We start from the raw sequence: 16,840 nt of genomic DNA, 5'->3' as shown, positions 1-16,840 counted from the left end.
TCTGTAAGTCACTTGCGTTCACTAACAAGTTGTAGTTGCTATATTTCTGGCAGGTCGTGAATGCAGCGTCAGTTCTTGTCCGTTCTTCAAAGATGCATCAGTGTTTGGTGGTTGGACCCAGTGCAAGCTGATGACCTACGGTGGGATGTGTGTCGTCCGGGCTGCTTTTAACATGTGAAAAGAAGAAACTAACTAGCGGAGTAACTTTAAGAACTTCGTAAAGAGACTACGGAGAAAAGTTTTACAGCGGAGCAAAATCGTTGAAAGGAAATAAGTTGTCGAAGTTAGGTACGTGAACTGCTTTTGACTACTTTACTAAATCTTAGCTAACTCAACGCTAGCTGTGATGCAAAATGAACTGCATGTCAGAGGGGGTTCTCTTCAGTCGATACTTATAGTGTGTTTTTGAGGACTGTTAAAAAAAAACACTGAACTTTAATTGGGTCTGCCAGACTCGCCTTGAGCTGCCGTTAAAAACCGAAAAACGGCTTAAATGTATCGGTTTACCAAAGCTCCATTTCACCAAAACAAACTGTGATTAATTAAACGCCGCAGTGTGAAAGTTAAAAAAAAAAACATCTGCATGCGTGTCTTTTTGTTCTCGAATTCAGCCTTTAGGATGTGAAATACTTAAACACATTCTCTGAGATGAGCTTCTCCGCCTTTTACGTTGCATAAGGTTAACCTTACAGGTTTTATGCGCAGTTTTGCTTCATATAATTTCACAACGTCCAAGCTATAAGCCCTGGATGGTGCAGGAGTTTCAGTCAGATAAGAAATGTTTGTCTTTGATCCAAAACACTCTCAGTTGAGTGAACTTTGATCAGCTGCTGGAGTCTGTATCTTTACTGGATGATATTTTTCCATTATCTTTCTAATGCATTGATGTCAGACTTGACTTGTGAGACATACTAACCTCCATGGTGTATATGAGTCATTTGCCATTTCCTCTTTCCCTGCATCCCATTCCCACCCCCTATGGTGCCCATACTTGGCCCCAGCAAACCTAATAGTTTTTTTCTAATGAGCACCCCAGTGAGCCACAGTCAGGCTTTAAATGCAGGTTGTTCATAGGTCAATGACTTTCCCCACCAGCTGTTGTAGAAGAATGGGACAAAATCAATCAGTTACCAGTGAAAAGAATTTTTCTACTCCTTTGACCTCACTTGACCTTTCAGACAATAACCTCTCAACTTCATTTCAGATAAATGTTGCCTCAATGTGATAAACAGTTCTCTTCCAGGTGGTCCAGACAGGAAACTGCCCAAGTGTATCTTGGATCTCAGAGTTGGCACTTTATTCCTTCTTCCTGAGTCTTGGTATGCTGCAGCTGTGCTAAAATTACCAGAGCTGCAGAATGCATAGGTGGTTTCATCTATGGAGACCTCATAACTCTAAAAAAAAAAAAAAAACAGTGTCTGGGCTTTTCATCAGTCACCTTGAGTGATTCAGCGCAGGACCTCCTGAGGACATAAAGTTCCAGCTTTTGCAAGTTACAGCTCAGAATACACTATGCCAGTTAAAGGTTGACTCTAAACGAGACCTGTCAACTTTGCGTTTGTTTGTAAATGAAGAGTGTGTGCCATAAGCGATTTAGCATTCCAGACACCCAAGGGAGGTTTTTGTTGTTATAATGTTGACAAGCCCCCCACAAAGGTATGAGGGAGCTGCGTGCCTGAAGATGTGGTGTAATGCACCTTTAAATGGGCATACTTTACTTCTGTTTGAAGCATTGCTTTCTAATTTTAGCAGCCTTCTACTATGCACTGCAAGACATTATGGCTACCACTGCTGGCTATCATTTATAATGTTGAAGATCTGTAAGTCTTCACTTGTCATTTGCCAATCAAGATGGCACTTGCCAACTTCACTTGCCAGGTATGCATTCTGTGGTTAAAGGTCATTGATGGGTGAGGTGAAAATTGCTGCTTCTCCCTTTTCAGCACAGCAGGGAATGATTATTCTCCCATTAAGGACTATTTTGGCTGGGGCCTACGTGCACCATATGGGCAGAACTCCCCAAAGTGCCCCTTGGGTGTTCATTGGGATGGATAACTTATCGCCACATCTAAGCAGCTTGCTCTAAAATGCAGTGAACTAAAATAAGAGGCTCATATGTTGTGTGTCTGTGTGAAGTTGCGGGTTGGACAGCGCTTTTGTGGAGGCTGTGGATTTGATTGAGATGAAGAGACAGCGTATGGGTTTATTGTTTTCCCCAGTGAATGAAAAGCTGTTAGTCTCTTAAGGCCTGTGTGTCAGGGGATGAACTGCAGGAGTAATGTGGGAAAGAGCCCACTCAGAGAAAGGCTGTTTGTCAGGAGATATTTTCTACCAGGGTAGATGGGGTTAGAGGGTGAGAGAGAGGTCTTGGAAGATAAACATGGCACCAATGCTGAAATAATAAAGACTCTCTGTCTCTGTTAGTCTGTAGGACCTTGGACCTCTGCCTGCCATGCCAGGTTTAATTTTTATTTGTTCTAAACGTAAACATCCGTCCTGACTGATGGTGTCTGAAAGAAACCCGTTCCTTCATGTCTGACTAGAGACATCCCAAGGGTCTTATGTCATACATTCAGATTCCCGTGGGCCTTGTTGGGGCAAACGGTGAATGCAGCGTGATGCAGTAGGCCTCCTACTGTGAGAGAGAAGTGCAGCAGGAATTCTCTGGACTATTTTTAGCTTCTCCTTGTTCCACACAAGGAAGAAAAACAATTTGTGCTGTTAATTATTGCACAAAAGGCTGATTAAGTTTTCTTTTTTGTATGTAATCAGTTGTGAGCATCGTCACTAGTACTCCTGGTGGATGGGAGTTTTCTTCAGAGGCTCCACAGTTAGAATAACACATCAGGATTTAATTATAAACACAGTCTGTTAATTGACGGCTATCTTGACAACCAATAACACTTTTTCTGGTCAAGTATGATATCACATCCTCACTGACTCCTCTTTGCCTCTTGTAACCCTTCCTGAAGAGACAGAGAAAGTGGCATGTCTCCTTGGGCTTCCCCTCTAGACACATTCAGTGGTTTCAGTTCTCTCATAACCTTGACTAGCTGTCAGTGGTGAAAAATACTCCAGATAGTCATCACCCCCCCAGGACCCTTTTTCCTTTAACATGTTAGGCCTTAGGTCTTAGTTCAAGGTATATGTTTGTCTGTGCATGTTATCCCAGAGTGAGGCATTTAGCACATTTGTGGTGATGACTCATTATAAAATTTTCTCTTTATTTGCAAGAGTGCTGTATCTTGTCAGCATCTGTCCCCCTTAATCATCTGTTTGTTGTGTTTTCAAGAAAGGAATTCAGACTTTGACTGCCTGGATCAGCATAAAGCCTAGCTATTACAGGAACAAGGAAGTTTATCAGCCCATCTGAAGAAGCGATCCATTGCAGGTCTTGCTTTTAAAAACCATCAGATTGGCTCTTGCAGCATCTGTCCTCAATTAAGGGGCAAGTTGCAGATTCCCAAGCGGGAGGTTCATGCTGCGGGTAATTCAGTCGTCAGCTGTGGGAACCAAATGCTCTCCATTTGTGTGAAATGGCAGCTAGTTCAAGCACAGGTGGCCAGCTAGCCTGGCATGAATGTTGGCCTTTATGTAGTGTTTTCTTTAGGATTTGAAATTTGGTTGTGCCCCCCCCCATAGGAAAACAAAGATTTTGCCACATGTCAGCAAATAGGAGGTGAGAGTTAATGAGTTACAATTGTTCAATTCTGTCCAGATGTGTTAAGATTGTGAGTTTCACTGCTTTACTATGTCCTACCATGTCATACTTTATCAAAACATTTCTACACCCACCAACAGCTTTTAGTGAGACATTGGAAAACATTTTTAATACCCGGACGTCTACAGCATGTATAGATTTTGAGCCTATTATTCCTAGTCTAGCCTCTCGTTGACAACATACAGATTAGCATAGTTTTGGTTTGGTCATTAAGTGGGGTTAGCTCATAGGTCATAGTAGGTGGGATTGTCAGAGGATTTTATTAGTTCACTGTTCACCAAGACAAGTGCAAAGACTGCCCCTCGACATGAATACTGGTCCTGCAGCTTACACAAAGTAACCCACCCCTTGAAAATCACTTGGCCAATCTTAATGAAAAGCTGTGAGGCTTCATTCTTTGAGAATGTTATTGTAGCAGTGCTGAACTGACTTAGCATAAACCTGCTTGTCTTACAGCATTAGTTATATGCTTTGGTCTCAAAAATTCACCAAGGTTCAGTTAGTACCATGTTTAATTCAAGGCAAACCAGGTTTAAATGGTGATGTTAGCTGGTTTGGTCAGTTTTTGAAGAATATTAAAACCTGGAAGTTTTGTTCAGCGTTAACATACAAAAAGATACTCTGGAAAGTGATTAGATAATATTACATGACGTTACTGTCATGAGTTAAAAAAATGTCACCAAGAGCCTACATTAAGAAGGAAAAGTTTGTGATTTTTGTTGAAATATTTCTAATCTCAATCACTTCATTACAGTTTCTTTCATGTTTCTCACAAAATTCCAATGTTTGTATCCTTGAGGCCTGCTGAATGGATTTTCTTCCTCATAAAACATTTGCAGAACTGATTTTTCCCATGTTCTGGGAAAGATATCCTCCTTATTTTTAGAAAGTACACTAAATGTTGTTCCAGATGTAGTTTTTCTTTCAGAGTGTCTTTGAACTGATTACATGTTAGGGGTCTTTGCTGGGTATGTAATATTATGGCTTTGCAGATATAGAGTCTTTTCAGCGATGCGATTCTGTGCCAAAGACCTACCATATTGGTGTAATGTCCAAGAGAATTTCCAAAACCTTGGCAGTCATGTTGTGTACCACCTTCCAAAAGTGTTTGAACTTTCTGCCCTCACTTAACATAAGGACAACAACCTCAACATGTACAAGTTAGAATACATCTTACTTACAACAGAGAAGAGTAAGGTGCAACAACATAAATATATAGTTTTGTTAGATTTTTTTACTACCAGTGATAATAATTTTTTTAAAGAATATTTTAAAGCCTGCATTGTTTACATCTTTACCAGTTAACAGTTGTCCTCTTCTTTACCTTTGTTGGAGTCTTGCAAGGTTACTTGGTGTGTTACTGCTAACCAACTGTAAAGCAGTGGAATATCATGAAGCTGTTGAATTTAATATGTGCCGTGTTCCTCTGTGCCAGTATGTTTGCATGTATGTCCTTGTGCATCCTTGTGAGATGCAAATGCTTCTCTGTGGTGCTGCTAATGGTCAAACACTCCACAGAGTTAAGTAAATAAGTCCCACATACTTAACTTATGAGTCCAAAAAAGGGCATAAATGTCATTTGATAGGATGGATAAGTTTTTTCCTTGTGCACTTTTTGTGCTTTGCTATAGAATGAACACAAAATAATAAGAATTTTATGGCTGCTTCATCCTCCATGTAGTAAACAGTCTCTGCTTGAGTCCAGGCTGCAGCTGCAGGGACCCTACAGTGAAACAGCCGTCGTAATATGTGGATCCAGCTCTGTGATTCTTCTCCTTGCATTCCTGCACATCTTAATTGGCGAACCTCCTGGCAGTGGCCTGGATTTGGCCTCGGCTGGCCTGGCTGTCAGCTCGGCACAGTGGCCAGCAAACGCACTAGGAACAATGCCCATCCTAATCCCTGAAGAATTCCCGCTCCTCTGATCTAGCTGGCTGAAGAATTTGATGTTTAAAAGGCCTGAGGCTCACCAGGAATCACAGAGAGACAAGTTCTCATGCACAGTCTTCCATGTTAATTTGTTGTAAGGAGCAAGAGAGGCAGTGATGTGAGAAACTGGCAGCAGAGTGGCTTGGAGGGGACGCGCCACATCATTAACAGCACCGCAGCCTGGCATGAGGGATCAGAAAAAAACGTGCCACCAGAGTGCACCTGTAATCTCGCGGGGTTGCTTATGAGATAACTTGTTTTGATGTGGCCTGAATTTATTTGTAACCGCTGTTTATCACATATGTACAAACAATACAGGCTTATATGAAATGTACAGAGTCAGTCAAAATAATGTATACACACATCAGGAAAAGAAAAACATGCATAAATATTTAATTTGTATAAGTACTTCTATACATATAGATTCCTCTTTCGAAGTTTGATCAAATTATGATAGCACTGTGTACTGTTGTACGCTGTTTTCCCAATAGATGGCATTACCCTTTTTTCCTGATGTATACGTTATTTTGGCGGACTCTGTACCTGTTTTGTTGGGCTTGTCTGTTTCATTTTTTAGTAGTTTTGGGCCACGGGTATTCATATTTGTAGTAGTGTATCCATTTTCTTTTTGTAAAGCAAGGCTGAAATCAATTTTGAGTTATACCTCAATTAAAAGTACGTAACTGATGCACTTCAAATTGCAGTCACAGAGGTTCTCAAATGCCAAAACCTTTAACTTTGTAGCTTCAAAATACTTTGGGTACACATTCATATTAAGTTGGACTGTTGTCATTCCAACCCCCTCCTGCCCTTTCTCTGCTCATTAGCATGGACTCATACCACTGTTTCCTCTACTGTGTATGCCTCAGCCCCTGCTTTGCTATATATTCGCAAGTGGCTGGCATGAGGGAATGAAGAGCAGTGAGCAGGGGAATGAGAAGCATTTCCTTTTTATATAAGACCTGAATAGACTGAAGCTGGTTGGCCTTTGGTGAGCTAGGCCATTAGAGAAAGCGTGGCTCACTTGAGGAAAGAATTAAAAACTTAAAAAGTCCAATATAAGAAGTAAAGAAGTTTAAACTACCTGGATTGTGTTTGAGTCCCCATGTTTTGTTTTGTCAGCTCCAGAGGCCTGAGTGCCATGCCAGAGGGGTCCCTTTCTGCTCTCCACCAGGGCTCAATGGAGGAAGGTAAGACAAAAGCAATCTCATTCACTATGCTTTGATAATTGCTGTGTCTGAATGGACAAGTCTGATAACATGGCATTTTAATAAGTCGATACATGTGGTTAACCTGGACAGTGTGCTAACATACCGCAGAAGTACTGAAGAGGTGAATGGAAAAATGCTTGAAATGGAAGAATAGAGGAAATGTACCGAGGCAGAGCTGAGAGAGCAATGAACTTCCCTCCTACAGTCCAGACTGGCAGAGAGGCTCTTTGTGTGGCTGTGGAGCTCGGCCAAACCCTTCTTATACAGCTGAAACCCCTGAACACTTGCACATCAAACCAGAATGTGTCAGAATCACAGACAGCTAAGATGGTTGGTGTAGCCAGCAGTGCTGACCTTGTATGCTGGGGGCCACTCAAATTACATATTATTTTAGTGTTCATTATCTTCAGTCGCAGAGCTACAGCATTGACACAGGGCCTCTTTGTAACTGTTTGCCTGCTCTGTCCCTCAACCCGCCCTCCCCCCTCTCCCACGCCTCCTCTGTTTTCTACTGAACACATTTGGCGCTGAGCTTCCACTTTGGCTGAAGAATACCAGTGTGTCAATGGTTCCCTTTTCCTCTGCGCCTGTCACTTTGGTTCAGCTTTGGCCAACAGAGGCTTTTGGCCGGAGGAGACGTGTGCCGCCCTCATGAAAATTTGTGTCTCTATTTCCTCAAAAGGCCACCCTGCAATGATTACATGTTCTCACAAAGCATTTTGCAGCTCAGATGTCCAGTGTGAACTCACCTTGGCATGACAGAACACCCACTTGCAGCTGAAACATTTTCAGACTGATTTTGTTTGACTGCCAGTTCGAGTTAAAGCGTGACTGCCCCAACTCCCCTGCTGTGGATGGATAGATGGTAATTAAGGGACAGGGCTGTTGGTAATGTGTTATTCGTATGAGGTGATGATTGGATGTGGTTAACAGGCAGGAGGAATGCATGTGGTGGAAGAGAGCCTCCCTGTCTGGTCAAGGTAAATAGTAAAAAGATTATGATGACAATCCAGGTCCAATTCATCTGACTGATCAAGGACTTCTGAAGTGAAAAGAACCAGTATTGATTAGTTTCACCAATACCAGACTGCATTGCCCAGATGTTCCTTTCAGCTTTTGAAAGTTTTGCTGTTGTTCTGCACTTTGAATTTCCTTTTCCAGAACTGGATGACGAGAACCTACATGAGATCCCTCAAAATTTCCACCTAAACTAAGTTTTCATCACCATGGTAGAATGTGACCCAGCATGATTGCAATCCTTGTACACCATATATGAAATATATCAGATTAAAAATGCACATCTAGCCTGTCAATCAAATGACAGAGACTCACCCAGGCTTCAACAGACCTGAGGCAGCATGAATCATCTCTTTCAAAGATAAGGGTTCCCTCTGACCTACTTAACCCCAGGCAGGAATGTAGCTGTGTGTGCAGAATGTACAGCTTTAAAGGGGTTTTGGGGGGGACAGATGGATCATCTCCATTCACTGCAGGTTTTCCAGACCAGTGGGCATAGGGCTGTGGACATAGACATATAATGGCAGGGATGGCTGCATCTATGAGTGGGCATGTCAGTTGAGCTCTTCATCTGGAACTCCTTCTCTGCTTAATTGCCTGTAGTGTTAATCACTGGCAGCCTCAGGTGAGCCTGCAGCAACTCCTGTTTTTGTAGTCATACACGCACTCCTGACAGCTTCCTGTCGTCTATGTTCACAACATCTTAGCGGTGTTGCAGAAGTTGTAAATCTTTATATAACATAACAACTGTTGCAATAGAATTCCACATTCACTGTATTTCATTTCATTGTTTGGCTCAGACTCCCTTATTCCTCACAAAAGAATTTATTTCACTGTAAATGATTTTACAGCCTCCTACAGTGGCATTCCTCCTATAGAGCTCTTCCACTGGATTACCCACATTAGTTACAGGCTTCCTCTGTAACACTTAACATTCAGGTGGTGTTTTGTAATCAGACATGCAATGTATTAGGATATTTTAGTGACAAGGAAGATGTAATGGCAAACACAGTGTTGGTTTATGAGTATAGCTTATTGTAAAAGATGATTTATTAGATTAATACTGTTCTTGTAATTTATTATTGCATGACAAAACATATTTGTTCTGTGTTTAGTAAAGTAGACAAGTGAGTGCCAAAGCAAACTGTCAAATTCCTCATTTGACTGCCGTGTACAGTGAGGGTTATTAAGGCCTAACGTAGAGGATAAACAGCATCACACCCTTTATAACACTGCATGTGATAAACAGCTTGATGGGAAGTAAATGTAGTGTCTTCACACAGCTGTCCTGCCCCCAGCCTGGTTGGACTCTGCAAAGAGGCGCTAACAGGACAGCAGTTTGGTTGTAGACTGTGAGATTGGTGGTAAAGTTTACAATGGACCCACACCACAGGGCCCAGATGGCGTGTGATGTCTAAAGGAAATGCGAGTTTTGAATAGACCCAAAGCTGGCTGTGTGCAAGTGCCTGAAGGACTCTTAGAAGGGGGGCTTGTTGATGGAGGAGTCTCCTAAGTGGATCATCACATGCCTATGCAGTGAGGTTAGCTGGCACAGCTGGATCCTTTAAGGGCCGAGCTTGAGCTCAGAGGAGGTTTACAGGATTAAGTTTGAGCTTTTTGAGATTTGTCCTGTTTGTACTTAGAGAAACCTGCTTCTTTGAAACATAAATTACATTCTTAAATTTTGTCCTTTCCCTCATCCTGTGCATTGTTGGTGTACGTTATAAGGTTGAACCCACAAACATGTAAATGGTAATTCTTTCCCTTTATATTAGCTTTAGTGTTTCCCTTTAGTGGCCTGTTTTGCTATAATGACTGTCCAATCCAACAGTACATTTCTTTTTTGCAAGCACGTCAAGCATCTAAAAAAATCTAACAAAGACATCTTGGTGTTTAACTATGCCCAGTAAAAAAGTGAAATTTGTAGCCTAAACAAAGCATAGTTAGTTTCATATTTAAACACCAGAAATCCCCAGAACTTCCCAGCTTAATGTTTTGACCTTGACTGTCAGTGTGGAATGCAGGTTCAGTTTGTGTGTGTTTACTCAGCCTCCGTTGTCCACTGTGGTTTATTTACCGACCTTCAGGCTAATTATTAACACAGCATTAAAAGCTCCTTGTGAGACCAAAGATGTGTAAATCAAACGGTCTTGTACATGTGAAGGACTTTTAAAGCAGAAAACCCCTTAATTGACCTAAATTCTTTCCTCCATCAAGGGATAAGAAATCAATCCAGGCCATCCGTCTCTGTGTCTAATCTCCAGTGTTCTGACCCATGCTGTTTGATAATGGCCTCTGAGGACTTGAGGGCCTAATCCCCAGAGGCACCCTTTATGCTTGTGCCTCCTGTCCTCCTGCAGGGCAACCATTCACCGTTGCCAGGTGGGGAGGAGTTCTTCCCAGTGGGATCAGGACAAGACTACCTCTGTGTCTCCCAACAGCCACTCGGGAAGGAGTTGAGTGCCAGAGGTTGTCGAGAGGTGTTAAAGATGGAAGTTCAGAGTGATCTTGAGAGGCGGAAGGGCTTTACTAAGACATACTGCAAAACATGATTCCCTCTTTGTCCCCCAAGGAAACAGGGTCACACACTGTGCCCTTGGCTCTGAAACAGTTGGCAGATTAGTGGTCTCCTCGAGAGTTGTTATGAAGTTGTTGTTTCTTTTCTTCCTTGTGAGTGAACATACTAATCAACCAATTAGAAAGCAGGATTTTCCACCTTGTTACATGATTTTATGTAGGAGGTGAAAGTTCTCTTTATGGCCAGTCGGAATCTCCACTAAATAATTGCCCTGTGCGAATAGTAAAGAAAAACAGGTGAAAAGACAGCAAGAATTTGCTTTGATTATGTTTTTTGTCAAGGAAGATTAAGTGTGTTATAAGAAACGTTGTAAATGTTGCTGGGAGTTGTGTATGTATCACAAATAGCCAATAGTTAAAGAAACCTATTTGTTATAAATGTGCTAAGATGGTGCCAGGCACACAGAAAACTATTTCTTCCCAGATGATCCTCCCAGATTGCTCAATGTGATGAGACTGAGCACTGAAATTACCCACATTTCACAGTTTTATTGTATTGACTATGCAATTGCAGGTATAGTCAAGCTAGTGTGATGTGATTCATAGTATGCTGGGTTCAGATTCGTCACTGTTTGATACGTGAGTCAGTGTGAATCAAGCAGGAGCGGCTGTGTGAGGTATTACTAATAACAGAGCAGGCAGGGGCTTGTATTTTGCAGGGAGATGTTGTGTCCACAGTGCTGCCACTCTTACTTGTATTGTTTGCTTTCTATGCTCAGAAAAATGCTTAACACGGATGCAAATGACAGACTTGCCACAGGCTGCAAAATGTTTAGAGGAGTCAAGGTGTCTCAGCATGACATCTGTGATCTGCTATCAGTTTCCCTCTGGAGAGAGAAAGTAATTTACTGATGCTACAAGCTCTTGCAGCTTTAGGATAAGCATTTGCATGCTGAACAGAGATGTGTGCTGTGTTGTTCCTGTTTTTCCTCCCTGATTTGGTTAGAAAACAAAAGGCAGACGGAGTAGCAGGAATTCTGGCACTCTTGGTTATTATTGGATTGTCATAGTCAAATTTACAATAAAGTTTGACTCGGGGTCCTAGTGAGTTCACCTGAAGCAGTCACAAAGGTGTGTCTTACTCAGAGACAGCTCCCCTTTTACTGTGCAGTACACACTCCTCATCTGTCACATTAAAAACAGTAGTTGGAAGGATTAGAGGTGATGATTTAGAAATCATCCAGGATTTTCACACTTTGTTCTTTCAGGTTTTTTGCTTTGATGGACAAATCTCATCACTGCTGTCTTTAAGGTAATTGCAGGATTGACACATTACAACATGTACGAATGACAGTAAGGGCATTTATATACAGTTTTGCGGTATAAAAAACATTTTAATATATAATCAGTTCAACTTGACAGGGATAATCATCTTTATTATGTTGTTATACACTTGTAACACTTTCCATAGTGCATCCTAATTTTTAGACTGACGGTGTTGTTACCCTTGTTTGTGTCTAATTTGTTTCTTAATACCGAGTGAAGTAGATGTTGTATTATGCAACGTATCTTTTTATTGTAAGTATGTAAATGTTAAGGCAGGTATGTGTATGTGTTTAGATATGGTATGTGTTTAGATGTTGGAGAAAAGAAGATGGTAGCTTATCCAGGGTAGAATTTGCATGGAGGCTGGTTTGCATGAACTGATGTGAAAATGCAAGTCACATCATCGCAGGATTTTGCAACCGACTAACGTCATAGTTGCATGTTGTGGCTTATCACAGAAGGTGGTAATATATAGTTGAAAAGCATCTGAAGATTGTTTTCATGTAAGCTTGCAAATACTTTTGTGTGCCACGCACAGATAACTTCAGACAGATACAGATCACCTCTGTTGTCTGTAGCCTTTCAGAAAAGTTAACAACCAGGTGCTGCGGTATTCATTTCAGTGTTTCTGTTCTCCTCATGCACCACCCTATTAGGCAGACACTGCTTGTCAGTCATATTGCCATGATGTCAGAGGCAGGCGGGTTTGTGAATTGTCTGCATTGTTAACTTTATGATAAGCTCAGAAAGAAATGGAAACGCCATAGACTTCACATTGTTAGTTCTAGACTGATTAGTCATTGAGCCCCTCGGTGAGTGAATGTCCTGTCTGCTTTCAGAGATACGGAAACAGACTGAAGCATTTACACTAAAGCACCTGTCATATGTCTGACGATATTCTTTGCCATTCATATGTACCCTTCATTGGCTTTTTCTTCACATCCAAAATCGCATTGCAACTGTCTGGTTACAGGTTGTATTAGCGGATGCTAGCACTGCATTAATGTAAACCACTGTCCAGGGGATTTGGATTCAGGGAAGCAACAAAAGAGAAAGGAAGGTCATGCTTGTAGTATTAACACCTTTGTCTGTAAATGTTAACCTCGGCTTAACAGCCAGGAAACTGGAATTCAAAGAATTACAATGAGGGGGTTTGGGAGGTCTTTTTTCTGGAATTCCAACCATTTTTCCTTTAGCAACAACATTACTAATCTGTTCACACACAAGCAGCTGATATAATGCAATCCATTAATTAACATTGCTGCTGTTGACTTTGTTTTGACTAAATGGATTTTGAGAAAAGAAAAAAACTGCAGTGCGTTATTGAGGTTGTCTGTGCAGTCCAAATACTATACTAGCTCTGTAGCCTTGTCTGGGTTAATGGTTGTTTCTGTGAGTTATGACTGTATTGATGCAGTGCTGAAACAAAGGAGAGTGTTGTGTTTTGTTGAGGTAGTATACTTTGTGAAATTGCAGTGTGTGAATGTAGAAACCCATGGCTTGGCTCAAATGGAAATTTGGTTGTGGACCATATACTTAGCTGTGCAACCATCCTGTGTACGTTATGATTTAACAGGTCTGTCCTCTTAACTGAAAGAAGGAAGTGGTGGGGATGTTTTTTGTGGTTTGATACAAATAATCTGCTTCCAAATTACACTCCAGATTACGCTGCTAACAGCATGATAGCAGCTTGATATGAACAATTTGAAGTCTACCCCTTCCTCTGAATCTGACTTTTACTTGCGTGTCTGTAAAGATTCCCTCTATTATTTATTTCAACTGCTGTCATTGTTGCCATCAGTGTGCTTTAACTTAAGTGTTTAAAGAACAGTTATCAGAGCTGTAATTTAACAATGGCGGGTGAATTGAGTGTTCAAAAGTGTGCAGATGTTATGTGTGAATGCCTTTGCCTCGTCTCTACAAAACAGGTTTAAACTAGAGCGTACTGTTCACTGCCCGTTATAGTGGTTTCTTTTTATAGACCTTTCCCTGCAGTTATTGCCAAAACAATCGGCATTTGAGCTTTAAAGGATGAATTCCAACAACTGTTTTTCCTAGCAATAAAGTTAATGCCAACAAATTTGCTCTTAAAGCAGTCAGAAAACTTTGCTTGTCTTTGATCATTCTCCTTTGCTGAAGGGAAAACTGCTTGAATGTGACAAGACATTTAGTATGTTTGTACATTTTCATTTTATTATCAAGGCAATGGTTGTTAACACTGCAAAGACATGCAAAACCATGCAGAAACCTGCAAAAAGCCATGACACCGCTGACACAATGAGAGAGGACAAATACACTGAAAAGAAACATTTAAAAACAGCCTAATCGTGCTTCATTTAAATGAAAACTAAAATTAAAACTTAAACTTATTTGTTTTTAAAAGGCTAAATTTGACACCAGACACTTCACAGTCCTCCAAATTTGACAGCAGGGTGGCATAGGGTGACACAGCTCTGCCATGGGAGATCCCTCAGAGATTAGTTATAAATGTTTTCAGATGCTAAAGAGACTCTGTGGCACCAAGCAAGCCCAGACACTCTGCTTTTATAGTGTCTCTGTTGTAATGATTGTTTAATATGCAATATATTGAGTGGTGAAAAACAAGGACTTAAATGCATTTTCATGTCTGTCTGTACAAGCTTGATGACGTGGAGGGATCAGAACTTGACTTTGTACTGAGCGACAGGCAGAATGGCAGCACTTTGCACTACATCACACGGGATCTGGTGTTCGCCTTATCTTAGACCTGCATGTTGGCCAGATCGTTTGCATTCCTCTGCATGACCTCTTTCAACTAAGTCATTGAGTGGTCCACCAGCGGTGTTTTCCCCTTAAATCAAGTGGTGTGTGCTATCAGACACAGATAATGGCTGCCTGTAGAGTCTGTATGTAAAGTGGTCAAGTGAATGTAGTAGGAGCTGAGCTTGTACTGGAGTCAAGTATGTCCTCAAGTCGGATAAGACAGATGGTATCCCTACACTGCCATTGTTTACTTTTTTACTCAGGCGTGTCTGATTTTGGCACATGGCATGTTCATAAGGAGACATAAGTATAGATTCTGAGTGATTAACTAGAAGAGTGTGGAAACTTTGCAAACATGGTGTTGATTTGTGCTGTTCTTCCCCCTCCCTTTAACTTGGCATTGACTGCAGTCTGCAGCACAGCAGCTGTTATAATTATTATTATTATTAAGGGATACTGGGTGTGAGAAAGAGAAGGAAGGAGAAAGGGAGTTTCACATGCCAGACACGCCAAATCTCAAAACCAAATGTAAAGACTGAAGTGGCAAAGGAAGCGGATGCCTCATTCTAATTCATAGTGGTGTAGTGAGTGTAATAGCTTACCGCTGCACTCCCTTTACACCATCAACCCTGTGATTTGTCGCGTAGCGTAAACAAAGTTTTCTCTAGTGGTCAGCTTCTGCTTGCCAGCTCATCTTTTTCTCTGAGTGAGGGCTTGCATGGGAACTGTGTTGTTGGGATAGCTTGCTGGGGATTGTGGAGTAAGTTGTGCAGCTGAAAGAGACTCTCATGAGCTCAGTACTGACTCATGGAAAGTTTAAGGATGCCAGAACGGGTGTGTGTGTGTGTGTGTGTGTGTGAATAAACTGAAAGGCAGTTTGATTCTTCTTGTAAAGCCCATCATCCAGCTGCACCTTACACTTTTTTTCAAGACTTCTTTTTTTTTTTTTTTTTTTTAAGTTACTTTATTAATCCCAAGCTGGGAAATTACTTCTCTGCATTTAACCCATCACTGATTGAAACACACACACATGCAACATGCAGTGAGACACACAGGAGTAGTGGGCTGCATCAAGCGCAGCGCAGACCTTCCAATCATAAGCCGCTTCTCCAACCTCTAGGCCACAGCTACACCCATACCTCACTATCTTGAAGCACTTCACACGCTCTCATGTTAAAAAATTTGTCTTGCTTAACATTATTTATTCCAAGGAGACCTGTGAATAATGTTCCCTGTAAAATGGCATATGAGGGCTAAGTCAAGGGAGGGTGCTTGCTAATAGTGATTCAGTTTGGTTGCAGATTGATGAAATACCCTTTCCTCACAACATCAGGTTTGTGTTATCAGCTGTGGGCTGCTGACTAATGATGTACATCTAATGATGAACACATTCATGTTACAAGCATGTCAACACTGGTTGAGTGTATTTCATACTAATGACTTAAACTATACCTGTGGGCTATCAACAGCCAATTATGCTCCCTTTCCCCACTTGGCAATACTTAGTTGAGTCATTTCATTTAATCTTTTACTTAATGATGGTTTGTGCCTTGTAGATTTCCATTTATTAGTCTGAATTCAAATTACATGACAAATCTTTCTTCATTTCTTTAGCTGGGCAAAACGATTTTGACCCATTTGCCCTGCGAACATTTCAGGAAATTGAGCTTGCTGCACAGTGGCCACTTAGTGCTTCACTCTCACACCACCATGACTTCATATGTTTAGGAAACGTTTGTGAGGAAAATTCCCCATTTGGACAGGAAGGATGTGAAACTGAATATGGATTCAGTTTCTCTTAAATTCAGATGTAGTGCAATAAAGACATATAAACAAAACTCCCAGTCCCCTTCCCTTGCCTTTTTTTCCCCTTCTCATCAGTGTTCCCTCTCTCTGTTTTTCCAAGGTTTAGCCTTCAGCAGTCAGGAGAACAAGAGGAAATGGCTGGGTTTTCCACAGAATATGCAGTGTTTTAATTCAGGCCGTGTCAGTAATGATTTGAGCGAGGCCTTTTACTGTAAACCTCCCCCCTGTGTCTCAGTCTGGGCGTAGAAACACAGAGCTTTTAAGTCTTTTATTGATTTCTGCAGACTAGTCTGTGCAGTGTCGCCAGAGATATATTTATCTGAAGTTGTACCGAGAAAGTGTTTTAAAGCAGTCAGAGTGTTCCTGTTATTTATTCTCTTGGCGAGATTCATGAAGTCGCTACTAAAGACAATTTGAAAGTGCATCTGGTTTGTGACAGCATTATATTACTTGCCTAGCATGCTGTACCATCTAAGATGACATGCATATTACCTAAAATAATAAACAATTTGAATGTGTAGATCAGGCATGTCAAACTGGTCCACAGGAGGGCCGGTGTGGCTGCAGGTTT

At 41.3% G+C, this 16,840-nt stretch overlaps 1 protein-coding gene across 3 annotated transcripts in view; it reads left to right on the top strand.

The window, feature by feature from the left end:
- Positions 1-69: 69 nt before the first annotated feature.
- LOC124071435 (pleckstrin homology domain-containing family G member 3) overlaps positions 70-16,840 on the top strand; it is a 37,359-nt gene continuing 20,588 nt past the window's right edge. For all 3 annotated transcript variants that reach the window (XM_046411959.1, XM_046411958.1, XM_046411957.1), the window contains exons 1-2: positions 70-288; positions 6,773-6,840. In XM_046411959.1, coding sequence (XP_046267915.1) covers positions 6,792-6,840 — 49 coding nt within the window. In that variant the 5' untranslated portion in view covers positions 70-288; positions 6,773-6,791. The remainder of the gene's footprint in view (positions 289-6,772; positions 6,841-16,840) is intronic.

Source organism: Scatophagus argus, chromosome 15 (genome assembly GCF_020382885.2).
Source record: "Scatophagus argus isolate fScaArg1 chromosome 15, fScaArg1.pri, whole genome shotgun sequence".
In the NCBI taxonomy this organism is placed as follows: domain Eukaryota; kingdom Metazoa; phylum Chordata; class Actinopteri; family Scatophagidae; genus Scatophagus; species Scatophagus argus.
Note: the sequence above shows the minus strand (reverse complement) of the source record. Positions and strands in the feature narration are given on the sequence as shown.